General features: G+C 44.5%; 1 protein-coding gene across 1 annotated transcript; it reads left to right on the top strand.

Annotated features, from left to right (window-relative positions):
* Nucleotides 1-5,434: 5,434 nt before the first annotated feature.
* On the top strand, nt 5,435-9,652 carry LOC124653985 (plant UBX domain-containing protein 2-like). Its single transcript, XM_047193033.1, has 3 exons — nt 5,435-6,254; nt 7,472-7,750; nt 9,235-9,652. Exons 1-3 carry the CDS (start codon nt 5,517-5,519, stop codon nt 9,478-9,480), a joined length of 1,263 nt encoding a protein of 420 aa, XP_047048989.1. The 5' UTR covers nt 5,435-5,516; the 3' UTR covers nt 9,481-9,652.
* Nucleotides 9,653-20,624: the final 10,972 nt, after the last annotated feature.

Raw genomic sequence — 20,624 nt, 5'->3', positions numbered from 1 at the left:
AGGAAAGTCACGGGTTCCTCTTTCTTCGGGAAGAAGTAGGGGAAGAGTCGCGACAGCCCTTCTTTAGCTTGATCAATGCCCTCGCGTGCTTCTGTTCCATGAAACTCAAGGATCGAAACGGCGTCAAGAAGAGGATCATTGTCGGGATCTTCAAGCTCAAATTCTTGAGAGGTTTTACCTGTCAAGATAAAAATTTATTGATCAACAAACGAGTGCAGGAAAGAAAGTCCAAAGGATGTGAAGTGGTTCAGATACTTACTGACAAAGCGACGATTTTGCGACCTTAGACGCTTAAGGATCGTTTCCTCACGAGCAGATTGTGCAGTTATATGCTCGCTTAGCGAAGTCTCGGCATCGTGAAGTCTCTTCTTAAGATATTCGACACCAGCAGCATCGGTCTTGGCCTTGTCAGCCTCTCGTCTAGCTTGAACGGCATCTGATTCGGCCTTCTTACGAGCCTCTTCACTTTGCTCTAATTTTTGAGCAAGTGTATTGGCACGCTCGTTGACCTCCGCCAGTTTTTCTGCCAAGAAAGTTGAAATTAGTTAAAAACATCGACAACAAAGGAGTAAGAAAGCAGGAGCAAAAAGAAGCAGCCAGGCATTACCTTCGGCCTTATCGGCATATTCACGGTACCCAATGAATTGGGCACCAATACGAAAAAGCTCTTTGATCATAGGCTGTTAAAGAAGGATAAGTAAAGACAATGTCGGTATGGGAAAAATATGATGGCACACAGAAGCAAACGGAGGAAATATAAACAGTGACAAGCAAATTAAGAACTTACATCATCCAAGAGAGGGTTAGAGGAGCTACTCAATTGGAGAGTAGGCTCCGGATTGTTTCAATCCTTGCCCTTTTTGGTGAAGGAACAAGGGGGCTTGAAGGAGGAGTAGCAGCGCCGACGTTTTGTTGAGGAGGTGAGGATTCCTCTCCTTCAACTGGCGTCTCCGAGACGACTAGAGTTTGTGACGTACTCGTTCGAGCAGCCACATCAGAAGCTGGTACTTCCTCCTCATCATCACTGCGATTAAATGTTGGCAGCATAAAAAGCAAGATAGACAAAAATCTTCAAGTGCAATAAAAAAAAGAGAGAGGGGACTTACGAACTGATGAGGGTCTCAAGGTATGGATCATAAGCTGCCTTCTGACGTGAAGGAACAGCTTCTTCGGGTTTGGAGGTGCCGGAATCTTCGACATCATTCCTTTTCCTTTTGTTCTTTGGAGAAACAGCAGGAGGAGGAGATTGTGCTGATGCAGTGGCTTCAGAGGCAGCCTCCTTTTCATAAGATCCCGCAGATTTTCGAGAATCTGCGGGTTCATTCACAAAAGAGGGGGCATCTTGGTTGTCGTCGGAGATAACGGCCCTTTCCTCGACATCCCCACCTTCAGGAAGGGGAGGAAGCGAGACAAGATTTGGATGGTTCTATATAAAAACAAGGGAAGATGTCAAAAAAGGAGTTACAAAAAGATAGCAAGGCAATAACAAATTAAACGACAAAGTTTACCTTGGGAAGCGCATTGGTGGCGCTATATGGTTTTACACGACAAGAAGAAGGGACAGAATCTTTTTTGCTGAGAGAGGAGATTTTTCGGACAAGCTTTTCTAAGTCCTTGACCTCCATATCCGTCGACAACCGATCTATGTCCTCGTCGCCGAGCATAATTCCGGAGAGGGTATTTGCGAGCCCGAAGAGGTCGCACTCGGTTCTAAGAAAATACGCTATAATTTGGATACCTGACAATTCTTTGCCGCGAGTATTTTGCAATTCATGGATGCGAGTCATCAAGGCCTCTGTCGAAGTTTTTTCTTCTTCGGTAGCCTCTGCATCCCAAGAACGGCGGCGAAGGATTTTCTCGGCACCATCGAAAGGAGGAATGTTGTCTTCAGCACATCCATGGTTCTCCTCCTGAATGTACAACCACTTCTTGCGCCACCCTTGAACTGAGTCAGGGAGTTTGACGTCGAAGTGATCGACTGTGGGGCGAACAGAAATAACAACGCCGCCTATATTATAGGCGACATTGGGAGAGCCATTGCGGCGACAAAAGAAAATGCGCTTCCATAGTGCCCAGTTAGGCTGGATGCCAAGGAAGGCCTCACAGAGGGTGATGAAAATGGATATATGGAGGATTGAGTTGGGCGTAAGGTGGTGAAGTTGAAGACCGTAAACAAAAAGCAGTCCACGGAGAAAAGGATGAATGGGGGCGGAAAGACCGCGGGTGAGATGATCGATGAAACTTACCCGATACCCCATTGGAGGGGTTGGGTAGCTTTCTTCACTAGGGAAGCACACCGCCTTAGGCTTCTTGCTAATCCCCAGCTTCTTCAAGAGATTGACGTCTTGGGTGGAAATTTTGGACCTTTCCCATTCCGCGCTTCCCAGATCTACGGCAGCCATTGATGATTCAGGCGTGCTGTGCTTGATCAACCGACGCGGTGGCATCAACAATGGCGCAGGAATACAGCTTGGAGAAGATGAGCTTAAGGAGTTATGGGGCACAGGAGGAGATTTTGCAGAGGAGAGTAGGAGAACGGCGCGAGCGGAAGTGCTCAAGGAAGAAGAAGGAGATCTTATATAGAGGTGCGGCGAAGCGTCGGACCGTTGGATAGGAAAAGAGGTGCGGCAGATGATAACCACGTAGACACAAGGGTAAAAAAGTATTTTAACACTGGAGAAGTTACGGAACGTGTGTCAGGAAAAGCGGAGGACGTGTGTCCCCCACCTACACGACGTGTCAAGATAATGGATAATTTGGGCCCGCAAGGCAGCGGGAGAAAACTTCTCGCAATTTTCAGATTTGCAATCGTGGCTATCATCAGCAATGACGTCATGTTGGTAAGAAAACAACTCGACTAAGAAGCTGGGTGAGAATATCGACAACGCAAGATTATTTCGAGAGCCTTTGATCAAATACAAGTTTTTGCCCAAATGCTCGGGGGCTACTTTGGAAAAATAGAAAACTTCGAATATGACAAGATAGAAATGGCGAGAGCCTATGACCAAATACAAGCATTTGTTCATAGCCTCGGGGCTACTCCCATCGGGAGCGCTGGTCGCGCACCCGATAGATATAAAAATTTATCGAGAAGGATTACAAATATAGCGGCAAAGGATATTAATCTGTGGAGCCTACACCCAAGCACAAGTTCTTGGCTGTAGCCTCGGGGGCTACTCCCATCGGGAACGCTATTCGCGTGCCCGATGAATTTTGATCAAAATAAAGAAACAGAAGTGAGTATATTTCGAGTTACACAGATAACTCTGCATACACTCCCATCGGGAAGACAAAATAAGTCATCAAATATGACTCGATAAATTGTGCTATTCCAACAGCCGAAAAGCACTCGACAAAATATTCTCAGAGCGCTATAAGTCGCGAATAAATCTCTGAATGCCGCAAAACTTTGCGAAGGTAAGACCCCGGATCCGTTCGAGCGGCGTGGCACCGTCTCTGACGGCGGATTGTTACTTTTTTCCGTATCAACAGATACGAAGAAAAATCCCAACGGACGCGTTAGGTACCCGATAAAATATGACTGGGACTCGACAGAATGGTAAGACCTTAAGCGGCACCTGTCGAAGTTTACACCAGTATTCCGAGATCATGTCCAGGGACGTGACCTTGAAGTAGGTTTTTGCGGATTGCCACTAGAGCAGTTAACTAGTACCTGATCCGTCAGATGAACTAGCCCCAACTACCGATATCCCTGTACAAAATAATATTTGCATATCGAAAGATTATGTAATGAGTAAAATTGGAGATTTTCCCTGATTCTTCGATTCAAGAAAAATCTCGGGGCTATCGACATAGGCATCCCCAATGGGCCCGCCAAAGATGGTACCCGGGGTTTACTAAAGGCCCAGGACTCGAAGAATAAGAAGACTCGGAAGCCCATTTAGCGTTAAGGAAGAGATAGGTTGTATTAGGAAAGATAGAGATTTGTAATCTTACGGGTTGGATACGAAACCCTCCCGAACTCTGTAACTTGTATATTACGAAATCCTCGACTCCACCCTCTATATAAGGGGGAATCGAGGAACAAAGAAAGGATCGAATCTACTGTCAACAGAACCCTAGTTTTCATAATCAACGAGTACTTTTCGGCTGAAACCTTCGAGATCTACTTGCCCTCTACTTCTAGCAAAACCCTAGTCTACAATCTGTAGGCATTGACAAATTAATCCTTTGTCACAACCACCGCCCTAGCAGCCATGGCGCAGATCTCCGGCGTCCACCACCCCAGTCCACCTTTGGGGGCTGGGCCCGCCGCCACCGCGGCAAGGGCTGGCGGCAGCGGCGGCTAGAGGAGCAAGCGGAGGAGACTGTAGGCGGCGGCGGCGCGGTATCACCCCGGTGTCGCCCTAGGGGGCGACACATGGGCGTGACGGTTCGCGATCTTAGCCATAGCCTGATTGCTTGAAAACAAAGTACAATATAGATCAAAACTATTGAAGGGAACATAAACAAAAATGATCCTCAATAAAGGCAAAAACTATATGAAATCTTCTCGATCATCATATCGTCTCTAGATTAGTCATTCATTTTTAAAAATTTACATGAGCCACCTTCCTCAAGTATTTGAAGCCTAGTCTTTCTGAATGCACAACGGCCAGGGAGACGCTTCTAATTGCTTGGAGCCATATTTTTTCCAAAATGGAGGAGCAATCAAGCCTCCACCTTGATTGCCTTATTGAAAAGTAATTGTTACAAGAGCATTGACCTCATGGATCAAAGTCGAAACACGTATCAACCATCTAAAAAAGATAACAAATGATGGTTCTGCATCAACATGTTTTCCGAAGATCAGACGTAAGTTGCACCGGCTGTATAAATCCAATGCTACCTCTTTTAGCCGATTGCACCCAATAATCATATCATCACGCCGTTGGCTGCAAGTGGACACAAAAAATTGCCCCAAAACAGAAACTACTCCTTGGAGTAGGTTGTGACGTCCACCCCATGACGAGCTTACAACGCCGATTCCACCGCTACCAGTGTCGAACATGTTTCTGTAACTCTCAACTAGATCTTAGGTGGCATGGAGAAACATAGGAATTGTTTCGTGACTATAGTCCAGTTTCTCTTTTAGGAGACCACAGCATCCATCTTGAAAGAGATGTTGTGTATATCCTATCTATGTAGAGGCCGGTTGTGATCTCTATTGAATTGTACAAGCTTCATGCTAACTATTGAGTTTTTTTTACAAAATAAAAACACTTATATGAAAAATTAAAACCCATTCAGACTCAACTTGATAAAGTCCGGCCCGTTCAGACTCGGATCATCTCCAACAGAGCCTTTCTACCATGCGCTTTTGCCAGCCCATCCGGCGAAAGATGCCTTGGCAGCGAAGCACCATTTCCTTCATTTATTTTCTTCTCTACCTGCCTTCCTCCTCGCTTGCTTCGTCCCCCCGAACACCGCGGAGACAACCAAAGTCTACTCACCGTCCACGCGCCAATCCCCCTTCCTCCTCCGCCGCCTACACCTCACCGCCGGCCGCCGCCGCCATGATGAAGGACAAGATGAAGGATCTCATGAAGAAGGTCACCTCCTCCTCCGCCCCCTCCTTCAAGGGCCCCTCCCACGTCCTCGGCTCCGCCCCCGCCTCCTCCTCCCGCCCCTCCAACCCTAACCCTAACCCCAAACCACCCCCCAAGCAGCAGCAGCCCCCGCGCCCACCCGGCCCCTCCGATTGCTCCTCCTCCGCCCGCCGCCCAGATGCAAACAGCAACGGCGCCACCGTCTCCTGCCCGAACTGCGGCGACGCCTTCGCCTCCGAGCACGCGGTCTCCGAGCACCTCGACGGCTGCCTCGCGGCGGCGGGGGGCGCGCGCGCGCGCGCGGCCGCGTACCTCGCGGCCGACCCGCCCCCGCCCGCGGCCGCCGTGGAGGTCGCCAAGAGGCTGCTCGGGAACCTGCTCAGGGAGCCCGGGAACGACAAGTTCAGGCGGGTCCGGCTCGCCAACCCCAGGATCAAGGACGCCGTGGCCGACCGGGAGGGCGGGCTCGACCTCCTCGAGGCGGCCGGGTTCGCCGTCGGGGACGAGGGCGGGGAGCTCTTCGCGGTCATGGACGAGGCCCCCAGCGACGCCAGGCTCGGCGGGATCAGGCGGGCCGTGCTCCTGCTTGAGAGGTCCCATCCTTCCGCGCCCGTGCAGACCCCCGTGGAGGCAGCGTCTTCCAAGGAGAGCGGCCGCAGTGGAGTTGATGAGCAGAAGGAGGTGCAGAAGATTGTTGATCGGCAGGTGAGCATGGGTCTAATTCAATAGTAGCCTATTGATTTTGTCATCTCAATGGTCAAATTTCCGTCAATGGATTGAACTGCAATGGTTGTTTGGTTTGTTCAAATTGCAATATCATACTAAATGTAGTTTGTTTGAAGTTACTACGTAGTAAGTTTATACTACCAATAGATCATTAAAATGGCATGCTAGCATAGATTTAAATTGAAATCATAACTAGATTTCTCCAGCCATGTATTTAGATACTAGGTATGTCTAGTATTGAGCAATGTGGTAACATTTATGTGAGATATTGTTGAATCCCAGAAGACCTGTGCAGTTGTGTATTAACTTATATGTTGGAGATCAGAGAAATATAACTAAGTACTTCAAGTGTGACTCATCCTTTTTGTTTTTCACTTGTATACTAACATTATAAAAACATTCATGGTTGAGTAATGTCCCATCCTCTGTATCTATGATTTTGAGTTCTTAAGTGCAATGAAATTTATTCTTCTGTTCTAAACGTGTACAGTCTGTCAATTTTCATTGTTTTCAGAAAGTATGTGGAGCGATATATTTATACTGTCCTCTCTATCTTATAAACAGAATCACTGCGTTAGAAATTACATTTTTGTATAGTTGTCCCTTGAAAAACCGTCAATTATTCAAAATTTATGCAGCAGTTAGTTCTAATTCAGCATTGGTGCTTGATCCCTAATTGAATGTTAGATGCAGATATTTCGATTTTATTTTTATATGACGTGACTTGTGGGGGTGGACGTATGTGTCCAGGTAACAATGTTGTTGCAAATTCCGATTAAAGAAGCTAAATTATATTTGGCAGGCTCCCCGTACTTCCAAAATATCTTGGAATAAATTGCATATATCAGTATCAGCGACATATCATTCATCATGCATATGAAAAAATTAGCAGAAGTGTCACATCCTTAAACTGTCACTGTGACCTTTGACTTTGATCTCTGGCTTTACCTTATTCATTGGTATAATTCTATGTCATCCTTTTATTTAGTTGTCTTTTCCCATCATGTTGAGTTTAGCAGTTACTGTAAGGTCCTTTCTCGTCAGACTGAAACTTATGCATATAAGACTGTACTGATGTTTTTTTTTTAAAAAAAAAATCTGTTCTACAATTGATTCTCCATGTTGCAGTTTGCTGTTGCTCTCATTTAAGCTCCGTTTGAAGTGTTACTTATTGAACTTGCATGATAAATTCACAGATTCGGGTATTCTTCAATGTCCCTGGAAGTTCTGTTGCAGAAACTGATGCACCAGATTCTTTCTACAAACTTAGTAGTGAGGAGGTATCAAAAGAAGCAAGGATGAGGAGGGAAAGGCTAGAACAATCTCGGTTGCTGATTCCAAAGTCATACAAGGAGAAGCAGGCACTGGCTGCTCGACAGAAGTACAAACAAGCAGTCATCCGAGTTCAGTTTCCTGATGGAGTAATTCTCCAGGGTGTATTCCTTCCATCTGAGGCTACTGGTTCACTATATGAGGTATCATATCTGTACATCTCAAACCAGAACGAGTTATTTTTTTGTCGTATTGAATTTGTCAATTGGCACGATCAGTACAAGCATAATTAACCTCATTGAATTTGTGAGGGATTTACCAGTCACCTTTGATTTCTGATTTGCTGTTTCTCTGGATATAGTAGAAGTTGCACATTAATGGCCAGAGCTGTGGTAACAATAAGAAGTTTATAACATCATTTAATTGACAACAGGGTGAGAAGCCTTAAAGTAGGTAAATATCTTCAGTGATTTCACTGATTTGGTGTCATCTTGGATCACAGTATATTTCTTAATACCAAGGTGGGATGTATGTGGTCAGGGCTAGGCTGACCTGTTCTAAAGTAAAAGTTTAGGTAAGTGAAGTGGCCAAGTGGGCTGCTCCCAGTGGCATTCCTAACCTCGAAGGATAGTGTACAAAGAAATACCGGATTAACAGTGCTATGGTTGTCAAATCAGCTTCACTTGAGTAGAGGCTAGTGGTTATGAATTAGTTTTGTCTCATGCTATTACAGTGTAGGATAGCGCACAAGGAAATACCAGATTAACAGTTTTGTGGCTGTCAAATCAGCTTCACTTCAATAGAGGCTAGTGGATATGTTTTAGTTTGTCCCATGATATTACAGTGTAGGACATCACAAGGAATGAAAGAAATATAGCAGTAACGGTGTTATGGTGTCAAATTAGCTCTACTTTTGAATAGTCTAGTGGAATATGAATTAAATGGTGTCATCCTGTGAACCCAGTGACAGAATCTATTCATGTCCAGTCTCTAGATTCCGAGATTGGTTTCATCCTTCCTAGGATAAGATCTGACAAAGCTAAGTGCATCTGCTGTCCCACATAGTATGTGTTGTGAGTGCTGATATAAAGCTGTGCAGAATTTGTGGACACCATGGGAATAAAACCTACTAGTACTAGTACGCATTATCTAGCTTACATGGTCATGTGATGTGAGTGACCATGTGGCAACGGTAGTTTTTGTGTCTGCACGTACCATGTATGCGTGTTTGTTGGAATGTCGGTAGAAGTCTTGGCATACATATGCTAAGAGTGACATGTTTCATTGCATCCGCTCTTAAGTTCTTCGCAAATCTTAATGTACATCCTCTTAGTTGTTGGTACTGTAGTGCTGAATTTTGATTTGAGGATGACTTTGGTCTCTCGATCAGGCTCTGCTAGAGCTTCACGGCTGATAAGGGTTATGAGCCATAATGAAGTTACCGAATGCTAAATGGATGACCTCATTATAGTACCTTAAACAGTATCAATTGGGTTTGCTTACATCCTGTAAATGTCAAATACTTATGGTTACAAGTCATGAAGTTGTTCTCATGCTTAATCTTATGCTGTAACTTGTGCTACTCAACATTGTTTGTGTTTATAGTGGTATTCTTGTAGCATTACATATTCATATCAATCACCGTTGTTATAGCACCTGAGTTAATCTGCTGCTTTCCTTGATGTAGTTCGTCGCGTCAGCCTTGAAGCAGCCAAGTTTGGAATTTGATCTTATCTGTCCAGGCTTTCCTAGGTCACGTGTCCTACCTCATTCTCCAAATGTAGGAGAGCGTGCACGCACCCTGCAAGACGAAGACCTAGTACCTTCTGCACTCCTCAAATTCAAGCCCAATGAGACCGATTCTATTGTGTTCACCGGTTTGCTTGACAATCTTCTGGAAGCTAGTGAACCGTTTACAGCTGCATCATCTTGATTGTTGGACTGCTGACCTCCATTCCCCACTCAATCGTCTTTAACATTGGACGTGACATTGTTGAACTCACAGGGATATGTGATTCTGGTACATGATAGGTTGATAGGCTGGTACACAGGAGTATATTGTTTGGCAATTGTCATACGGTTATATGGTAAAAATCAAATATACAAAACCGTCAACTAGATCTGCGTGACGAGTGAGCTATGCCAATGTGTACACTACAACAACTTTTCTTGGTTTTTCGTTTGATCTAAGAGCAATCGTTAATTCAATATACCCGCTATACCTCAGATGTGTAGTTCATTGGCCTGAAATTTCTTTTGCTGCTGAAGATCTGTTTTTTTCCTGTCAAATCTTTCAGTCTTATGTTAAAACTGAAATGTGTCATTCAGACTTCACGTCTGTTTCTTTGAGACTTTTTTTTTTGACACAACTGCCATAATTGCTGTCCTGCTGTTAGAAATACAGCTGTTGTTCGTGCCAGAAGATCGATGCTTGTGCTGTTTCTCTTCCTGTCTTCGTTTGAGCGGGCTCCACAGTTTTTGCCCAGACTCGTTCCTTCTTTTCTTGAGTGGAACGGCAAGCTTTATTACTCAACTAACAGAGAGTTTACAAGAATTCCCATATTGTCTGGGGATTATTAAACCAAACATATCTACCAACGCCATTAGCCTCTCGGCGTTCATGCCTAAAGACCACCTGCTGGAATTCTTCTCTTCTTGCTGATATTTCCTTCATCACCATGGAATGGGCTCTAAATGAGAGCTTAGCCTGGATTTCCTTGATTACATTAGCACAATCATATGAGACGTGGATGCATGCCTTGTGAAGATCGCTTGCTAAACATAGAGCCTCAACACATGCTAGGGGTTCCAATACTTCCTGGTTGGTGCTGTAGTCGAGGAGAGAGAAGTAGCGGATCCAGCCCAATTTGCTAGGGTGGGGCTGGTCTAAGTTGGGCTGGGCCTTTTAACACTTTGTCTTCTTTACAATACTGATAATGGGCTTATGCTATAAAAATCTGATAACGGGCTGGGCAAAATTTTAGGATGAAGCCCGCCCCACCCTTACACCCGCCTGGCTCCGCCACCTGGAGAAAGTGTCACCAAGTGTCAAGATCTGCATTGCATACCGTGCAAATGGGAGAGGTAGCGATGTGACGGTGAACCCTAACCTCGCCTCTCCATGCAAATATACGAAGCTTGGATGGCACCTTCACTTTCCACAACTTCTTCCACGTCTTTTCACCTTCGGCATTCGAGGTAGCATCCTCTGATTCAAAATTGCTCTCTCTACGGCTCTTTGTAGCGATCATCATTCGATAAGCCGATCAAACTGAAACCCCCCCGGTCATCTCGTGATGCCATGCCCATAAATCACGTTGGGGTCTGTGTGGCTAATAGGGTTCTGCTTGATGGCTTCAACATCCATAGGCAACATATGTTGCTGTATTATATATTCCACATCCTTATTGCAGAAATGATGAAATCTGAAACCCTAGTGCGTGGGTTTCTCGTGCGACAACCGAAGGGCCTCATGCGAACATCCCTCTGTATCCAATTTGCTGCCCACAGATCCTGATCAGCAATTCTATTCTCCGGTTCATACCCATCTTGAGCAAGTCTATGACCCTTGCAAAGTGATCGCCAAATTGCCCAGGCTCGTTCCTAGTAAGCTGTGCTACCGACGGTCTCACTTTTTTTTTTTTGAAATGGAGGCAAAAGCTTTGCCTCATCTATTAATTAAGAAGAGAGCGTTCAATTTTTAAGAAAAAACCGAGTGAAAACCTACAACAACTTGGCCAAGCCCACACCAAGAGCACACCTACAAGAGAACAACACCAAAAGAATGCAACCTCGAAACCAACTAGAACCGATGACCCAAGAGCACATCGTCGCAAAGAAGACTCACTAAAAGAACATGACAACCTAATAATAGTCCAACAATTAATCAACTTTTGAAACTTAGTCTCTCCAAAATGTCTGGTAAAAGGCGGAATATTTTTCAGTGGAAGGCGATGTTACCATCGGCAGGCGTATGTGGTGACTTCGCCAATCTCAAGGCCCCGAGATCAGTTTCTTGGACTTTGTCTCTTGAAAATGTTCAAAGAGGTAAGACGGGTGTATGTATGTTATAGAGGTGATTGTTGAGTGTATGTTGTGTGATACCAGCTCTGATTAGGAAGGCCGACGATGTGCCCATTAACCCACGGGAGCTTACGGCAGGTATAGTTTTCTGTCCCGATGAGGAAGATAAAACTGGTAAGTGGTGCTAGTAGAATCATGGCTAATCAGTAAAGCCCAATCCTATGATGCCCTATGGGTGTTCACTTTCATAGAAAAGGCAAATCATCATTCATCACCGAATACAACAATTATGCAAGTGTGCGTACGTACGGACCTCCATGGACCATGGCCGTACGCTGTATGAGCTCACACCGTCACGCGCATCAAATCAAAATCCACCAAGTTGGCAGATAGACAACTCAGGCCAGGATCACATCTCGATTAGTCGCTTTTGCAACCAACATTTGTTTAAGCGAACACGCACCGCAACCAGCGGTTTAAGTAATCCCCAACTCGTAGCTGCTGCTGCCGCACACTTGCTTAGTTTACTGAATCCCTTTTATTGAAGCTGCCTAATCCACGAGCCCAGCCGCGGTTTCGCCTGCAACTGGAATTATTTGGCCAATTCTTTACGTTCTCTTTACAGAGCGCGACGCCAAGCAGCTCCTCTGGATTTGGTAGTACGAGTTATGGTTACTAAATTATTTAATTATGGTTGTTGAATAAACGAAAATCTTTGACCGAATCATGCACGCCTTAAGTTAATCTATTGGGTTTCAGTCAGCTTGCTCTGCTGTTCTAAACCCTTCGTTCAGGCCAACCTGTTGGCACTAGGGTATTATCAATTCCTCTTTTGGAATGTGAGCAGCAGCAGTATCGAACTTGTTGTTTAATCAGGCACTGAACTGAACTGTCCTGAATAAACATCGGCATTATTAAGCGGGGCACACGCGCTTGGTGCGGATATTTTGCGTGGAGAGAAGATTTTGTGCCGCGCTTGATTATTCCGCGAGCGAGCGTAAAAAGGCATACGCAAATGTAGAGCTTTGCTCTGGTGCACGAGCATCGGGGAGCCGAGGGCCAGCCCTTTTATTCTGAAGAAGACATGCCTTTTGTTCTAGCGATTTTATGCCGGAATTTTCAGTCCCGTCACCAAAACGACAACCGGCATAAAAGTTAGATCGGTATTTTAGGGAATGTTGCAGCATGGCGCCGTGTTTAGGCACGCCCGTTCCCAGCATGTCCGCATGCCTTTTTTTAATCTATTTATGATCTTTGCAACTTTTAGGTCTTGAACACACAACCAATTTAAACACATATAATTTTTTTGTACGATATTATTTGAAAATGGAAGTAAAACATATAAAAAATTAAATAATTTAAAATTTAACTTGATCAAGTCGTTCCTATATTTAATGACTCTCTTTGAGCCTCCACAGATACTTTGTAGTTGGTGATGAGTATTTATGTCAAAATAATTTGTATGCATGACAAGAAAATTAGTAAATTACAAGGACAACTGGTGATCAACATCCGCAAGAGGACCCTGACACTCATATGAACAAATATGGCCATTCGCTCAAGTCTTTTGGTCGAGAAAATTGCATAAACCACCACATTTCAGGCACAGACATAAAAAAGGCACCACAAGTCAATTCAATTGTTTTTTTTACAGAAAACCCACCACCCATCACTCTAATTATCAACAAAACTCTGATAAGTCTAGTTAGATACTTTGACTGTGTTTCTAACTACACGGACACCCCACTGCAAGGCTTGACTGGAAAATTGTTTCTATGTATTTTTGCAAACAACACCTTCGTATATTCTATCTTCTACTAACGTGTTCACTTTTTTTTTTCAATTCCTCTCATCAAAATAAATCTTTTATATTCCTCCTTTTATCTTTTTTTTCTCTCTCATTGGCGTTGACCCATCCCAGTGATGGAGGACCGCGAGGCTGGTAGGTGCCGCCGCGAGCGAGATCTGGCAAAGGGAGCCGTGGGTCAGATCCAGCAGGTGCGGCCACGGGCAAGCTACAGTTGGGCCGGCTGGGGGTGCGCTCGAGACGACGCGGCGAGGTCTGGCAATGGCTTGCAGCGAGCACGGCTAGGATGTAACACCCTAGGATTAAAGGTTAGAAATAGAGAGGAAACAAATGTGTGCATTGCAATTATGTATAGGAAATCTGAGAAATTTTTAAGCTTTTAAATAAAATTTGTCAAAGTGATTGAAGTTTCGCTTGAGTTGATGGAATTGAAGTATATCATCAAGTTGATAGCTATAAACTCCAGTATAACCTTTGCTAAAACCTTGTTTTCGATAAAGATGATTTGATTGAAAGATTAGATCAAACGGAACTAGAATTAAACCATAACATATTATTAAGGATCAAAAATCACAATATGGTATTGCTTGTAACAACCCTCGAATACATATTCAAGTACAACCTAAATAAGAAGAAAGCCAATAACCACAATATAAATTATCTTTTCTTTAACCAAACACATATTTTTACCATGATCTTTATGGTATATCTTTAAGTCAATTCTTAAATTTATGATAAGAAAAATAGCACAACTTCTCTTATTAAACCTTGATTATTTCATTCTTGTCTATTCCAAATTATCTACATTAAACATCAGAAGGGAGGAATCTATACCAATCTAGAGATATTAATAACTCTTGAGTTAGAGCCATAGGATATAACAATCCGTTTATAAGTTGGAGAGGTTAATTACATCCTAAATTAACTAGAGCAATTATCTTGACCTTAAGTGTTGACTAACCAGGTGGAACTTAAGCGTATTTGATCTTAGAGACCTCGTGAGCACATCGTAAACCTAAAAAAAAAATCATATCTCCATAAGAGAGTATAAATTAAGTGTTACACTTAGTTGCTAGAGCAAGCACTTGATCTTGGAGATAAAAGTACTAGTAAGGGGAGCTAGTAGAATCATGTCTAATCGGTAGAGCCCAATCCTATGGGTGTTCACTTTCAAAGAGAAGGCAACCATTATGCATTTATGCATCAGTGAATACGATATTATGCAAGTGTGCGTACGGACCTCCATGTACCATGGCTGCATGTGTACGCTGTATGACAAAGGATTAATTTGTCAATGCCTACAGATTGTAGACTAGGGTTTTGCTAGAAGTAGAGGGCAAGTAGATCTCGAAGGTTTCAGCCGAAAAGTACTCGACGATTATGAAAACTAGGGTTCTGTTGACAATAGATTCGATCCCTTTCTTTGTCCCTCGACTCCCCCTTATATAGAGGGTGGAGCCGAGGGTTTCGTAATACACAAGTTACAGAGTTCGGGAGGGTTTCGTACCCAACCCGTAAGATTACAAATCTCTATCTTTCCTAATACAAACTATCTTTCCTTAACACTAAATGGGCTTCCGAGTCTTCTTATTCTTCGAGTCCTGAGCCTTTAGTAAATCCCGGGTACCATCTTTGGCAGGCCCATTGGGGATGCCTATGTTAGTAGCCCCCGAGATTTTTCTTGAATCGAAGAATCAGGGAAAACCTCCAAATTTACTCATTACATAATCTTTCGATATGCAAATATTATTTTGTACAGGGATAATCGGTAGTTGGGGCTAGTTCATCTGACGGATCAGGTACTAGTTAACTGCTCTAGTGGTAATCCGCAAAAACCTACTTCAAGATCACGTCCCTGGACATGATCTCGGGATACTGGTGTAAACTTTGACAGGTGCCGCTTAAGGTCTTACCATTCTGTCGAGTCCCAGTCATATTTTATCGGGTACCTAACGCGTCCGTTAGGATTTTTCTTCGTATCTGTTGATACGGAAAAAAAGTAGCAATCCGCCGTCAGAGACGGTGCCACGCCGCTCAGAACGGATCTGGGGTCTTACCTTCGCAAAGTTTTGCGGCATTCAGAGATTTATTCGCGACTTTTAACGCTCTGAGAATATATTGTCGAGTGCTTTTCGGCTGTTGGAATAGCACATTTTATCGAGTCATATTTGATGACTTATTTTGTCTTCCCGATGGGAGTATATGTAGAGTTATCTGTGTAACTCGGAATATGCTCACTTCTGTTTCTTTATTGTAATCAAAATTCATCGGGTACGCGAACAGCGTTCCCGATGGGAGTAGCCCCCGAGGCTACAGCCAAGAACTTGTGCTTGGGTGTAGGCTCCACAAATTTATACCCTCTGCTGCTATATTTGTAATCCTTCTCGATATTTTCATATCTATCGGGTGCGCGACCAGCGCTCCCGATGGGAGTAGCCCCCGAGGCTATGAACAAATGCTTGCATTTGATCATAGGCTCTCACCATTTCTATCTTGTCATACTCGAAATTTTATATTTTTCCAAAGTAGCCCCCGAGAGTTTGGGCGAAAACTTGTATTTGACCAAAGGTTCTCGAAATTATCTTATGTTGTCGATATTCTCGCCCGGCTTCCTAGTCGAATTTTTCTGTTACCATCATGATGTCATTGCTGATGGTAGCCATGATTTCTATATTGGAAGCATACAAAAACCGCTCCACTCACTGCCCTGTGGGTCCAAATTCCTCATCTGATTGACACGTCGTGCAAGTGGGGGACACACGTTCTCCACTTTTTCTGGCACACGTTCCGTAACTTCTCCAGTGTAAAAATACTTTTTTACCCTTGTGTCTACCGCATCTCTTTTTCATCCAATGGTCCAACGCTTCGCCGCACCTCTATATAAGATCTCCTTCTTCTTCCTCGAGCACTTATGCTCGCGCCGTTCTCCTACTCTCCTCTGCAAAATCTTCTCCTGTGCCCCACAACTCCGTAAGCTCATCTTCTCCAAGCTGTACTCCTGCGCCATTGTTGATGCCACCGCGTCGATTGATCAAGCACAGCACGCCTGAATCATCAATGGCCGCCGTAGATCTGGGGACCGCGGAATGGGAAAGGTCCAAGATTACCAACCAGGACATCAATCTCCTGAAGAAGCTGGGGATTAGCAAGAAACCCAAAGCGGTGTGCTTCCCTAGTGAAGAAAGCTACCCAACCCCTCCAATGGGGTATCGGGTAAGTTTCGTCGATCATCTCATCCGCGGTCTTTCCGCCCCCATTCATCCTTTTCTTCGTGGTTTGCTTTTTGTTTACGGTCTTCAACTTCACCACCTTACGCCCAACTCAATCCTCCATATCTCCATTTTCATCACCCTCTGTGAGGCCTTCCTTGGTGTCCAGCCTAACTGGGCATTATGGAAGCGCATTTTCTTTTGTCGCCGTAATGGCTCTCCCAATGTCGCCTACAATATAGGCGGCGTTGTTATTTCTATTCGCCCCACAGTCAATTACTTCGACGTCAAACTTCCTGACTCGGTTCAAGGGTGGCGCAAGAAGTGGTTGTACATTCAGGAGGAGAACCATGGATGTGCTGAAGACAACATCCCTCCTTTTGATGGTGCCGAGAAAATCCTTCGCCGCCGTTCTTGGGATGCAGAGGCTACCGAAGAAGAAAAAACTTCGACAGAGGCCTTGATGACTCGCATCCATGAATTGCAAAATACTCGCGGCAAAGAGTTGTCAGGTATCCAAATTACAACATATTTCCTTAGGGCCAGAGTGCAGCCTCTTCAGGCTCGCAAAAACCCTCTCTGGAATTATGCTGGCGACGAGGACACAGATCGGTTGTCGACGAATTTGGAGGTCAAGGACTTGGAAAAGCTTGTCCGAAGAATCTCCTCTCTCAACAAAAAGGATCCTGTCCCTTCCTCTTGTCGTGTAAAACCATACAGCGCCACCAATGCGCTTCCCCAGGTAAACATTGCCGCTTAATTTGTTATTGCCTTGCTATCTTTTTGTAACTCCTTTATTGACATCTTCCCTTGTTTTTATATAGAACCATCCAAATCTTGTCTCGCTTCCTCCCCTTCCTGAAGGTGGGGAGGTCGAGGAAAGGGCCGTTATCTCTGACGATAACCAAGATGCCCCCTCTTTTGTGAATGAACCCGCGATTCACGAAAATCTGCGGGATCTTATGAAAAGGAGGCTGCCTCTGAAGCCACTGCATCGGCACAATCTCCTCCTCCTGCTGTTTCTCCAAAAAACAAAAGGAAAAGGAATGATGTCGAGGATTCCGGCACCTCCAAACCCGAAGAAGCTGTTCCTTCTCGTCAGAAAGCAGCTTATGATCCATATCTTGCGACCCTCATCAGTTCGTAAGTCCCCTCTTTTTTTTATTGCACTTGAAGATTTTTGTCTATCTTGCTGTTTATACTGCCAACATTTAATCGTAGTGATGATGAGGAAGAAGTACCAGCTTCTGATGTGGCTACTCGAACGAGTACGTCACATACGCTAGACGCCTCAGAGACGCCAGTTGAAGGAGAGGAAACTTCGCCTCCTCAACAAAACGTCGGCGCTGCTACTCCTCCTTCAAGCCCCCTTGTCCCTTCACCAAAAAAGGCAAGGATTGAGACAATCCCGGAACCTACTCTCCAATTGAGTAGCTCCTCTAACCCTCTCTTGGATGATGTAAGTTCTTAATTTGCTTGTCATTGTCTATATTTCCTCCGTTTGCTTCTGCATGCCCTCATATTTTCCCATACCGACATTTTCTTCATTTATCTTTCTTTAACAGCCTATGATGAAAGAGCTTTTCCGTATCGGTGCCCAATTCATTGGGTACCGTGATTATGCCAGTAAGACCGAATGTAATGCCTGGCTGCTTCTTTTTGCTCCTGCGTTCTTACTCCTTTGTTGTCGATGTTTTTAACTGATTTCAACTTTCTTGGTAGAAAAACTGACGGAGGTCAACGAGCGTGCCAATACACTTGCTCAAAAATTAGAGCAAAGTGAAGAGGCTCGTAAAAAGGCCGAGTCAGAGGCCGTTCAAGCTAGACGAGAAGCTGACAAGGCCAAGGCCGATGCTGCTGGTGTCGAAGATCTTAGGAAGAGACTTCACGATGCCGAGACTTCGCTAAGCGAGCATATAACTGCACAATCTGCTCGTGAAGAGGCGATCCTTAAGCGTCTAAGGTCTCAAAATCGTCGCTTTATCAGTAAGTGATACGTCCAAAATGTATCTACTTTCCCGAACACTTTTGCTATTGTTTTGCCTCTAATTTGTGTATTTTGGATACAACTAACACGGACTAATGCTGTTTTCAGCAGAATTGCTCTGGTGTCTCGTTTTTGTGCAGAAATCCAACTTTCGGGAAAATCCTCGGAATTTATGCAGAAGGCCCTATTTTCCCAGAATACTGACGGAGCCAGAAGGACAAGTGAGGTGGAGGCCCGAGGGCCCCACACCATAAGGCGGCGCGGCCTAGGGGGGCCCGCGCGGCCCTATGGTGTGGCCCCCTCGGTCGGCCTCCGATGCCCCCCTTCGGACTACTTATCGGCCTCGACCTAAAAACGCACGGGGAGAAGTCGAAATCGCCAGAAACCCTCTAGAGAGCCGCCACATCGCGAAACTCCGTCTCGGGAGCCAGAAGTTTCCGTTCTGGCACTCCGCCGGGACGGGGAATTGGAGGAGATCTTCACCGCCATCACCGCCAACGCCTCTCCATCGACCAGCCATGTTTCCCCCATCCATGTGTGAGTAATTCCCCCGCTGTAGGCTGAAGGGGATGGTAGGGATTGGATGAGATTGGTCATGTAATAGTCATAAGATTGTTAGGGCATAGTGCCTAGTATCCGTAGATGTCACTTTTATGATATTGTTGCAACTTGTTATGCTTAATGCTTGTCACTAGGGCCCGAGTGCCATGATCTCAGATCTGAACATGTTATTGATTCATGAAGATATTCGTTGTTTATGATCTTACCCGCAAGTTGTATACACATGTCGCTGTCCGGAACCAATGGCCCCGAAGTGACGAAATCGGGACAACCGGAGGGGATGGTAGTGATGTGAGGATCACATGTGTTCACGGAGTGTTAATGCTTTGCTCCGGTACTCTATTAAAAGGAGTACCTTAATTTCCAGTAGTTTCCATAGAGGCCCGGCTGCCACCGGCTGGTAGGACAAAAGATGTTGTGCAAGTTTCTCATTGCGAGCACGTAAGACTATATATGGAACACATGCCTATTGATTGATTAGTACTTGGATACCGTTTTATTATTATCTGCAAATGCCCTCGCTTTGATTGTTATATGAGTTTCTCTCATCCATGCAACGCCCGTTAATCCGTCCCTGTGCCTACGAGTATTTTAATCCTGCTGTTTACTATAATCACTACTCGCTGTCTTTATTTCACCGCTCGCTGTTATTTTACTATTCCTACTCGCTATAAAACTATTACTACCGATAAACTCTTGCGAGCAAGTCTGTTTCCAGTGCAGCTGAATTGACAACTCCGCTCGTTAAGGCTTACAAGTATTCTTTGTCTCCCCTTGTGTCGAATCAATAAATTGGGTAATACTTCCCTCGAAGACTGTTGCGATCCCCTATACTTGTGGGTCATCAAGACTATTTTCTGGCGCCGTTGCCGGGGAGCATAGCTTTATTTGAAAGTTCACTTGGATTGATATTGTTCGCTGAAATTCTCCATCATGGGTAAACCTCGCGATACTAAGATCGCTATATTACCATCCACTACAAGAAAAGGTACAACTCTTAGTACCTCTGCTGCTCTTGATTCACCATCTGTGATAAGTAACTTGTTTCACCACCACAAGCTTCAAATGCTGGTACTTCTGCTGAATCTGAAAATTCCTCTCATAATTGTGATGATGCTTCTGCTGTGCTTGATAATGATGGTTCGTTAGGATCTTTTCTAGATGCTACAATTGCTAAGTCTAGACAAATTGAAAATACTCGAAACTCCTAATGAAAATGTCTGCTACACTCGTTAATTCACCCGAGTCTCGTTGAATATTCTAGTGATGATCTTGATGAAGATTATGTAGAGCTTGATGATGATTTTATTGAAAAATGCAATGCTACTACCGATGCAAGAAAAATTAAAAAATTGCTTGCGGAACATGTCGTTAGATATAAACCGTCTCCCGATCCTAAATTTGCCACATCTCCTATAAACATTAGGGATAAAGATTATGATTTTTCTCTTGATTTATCTCATATAGCTATTGTTGAGAAAACACCCTTT

This window comes from Lolium rigidum, chromosome 5 (assembly GCF_022539505.1).
Source record: "Lolium rigidum isolate FL_2022 chromosome 5, APGP_CSIRO_Lrig_0.1, whole genome shotgun sequence".
Classification (NCBI taxonomy): domain Eukaryota; kingdom Viridiplantae; phylum Streptophyta; class Magnoliopsida; order Poales; family Poaceae; genus Lolium; species Lolium rigidum.
This window is presented reverse-complemented; position numbering and strand designations above follow the sequence as displayed.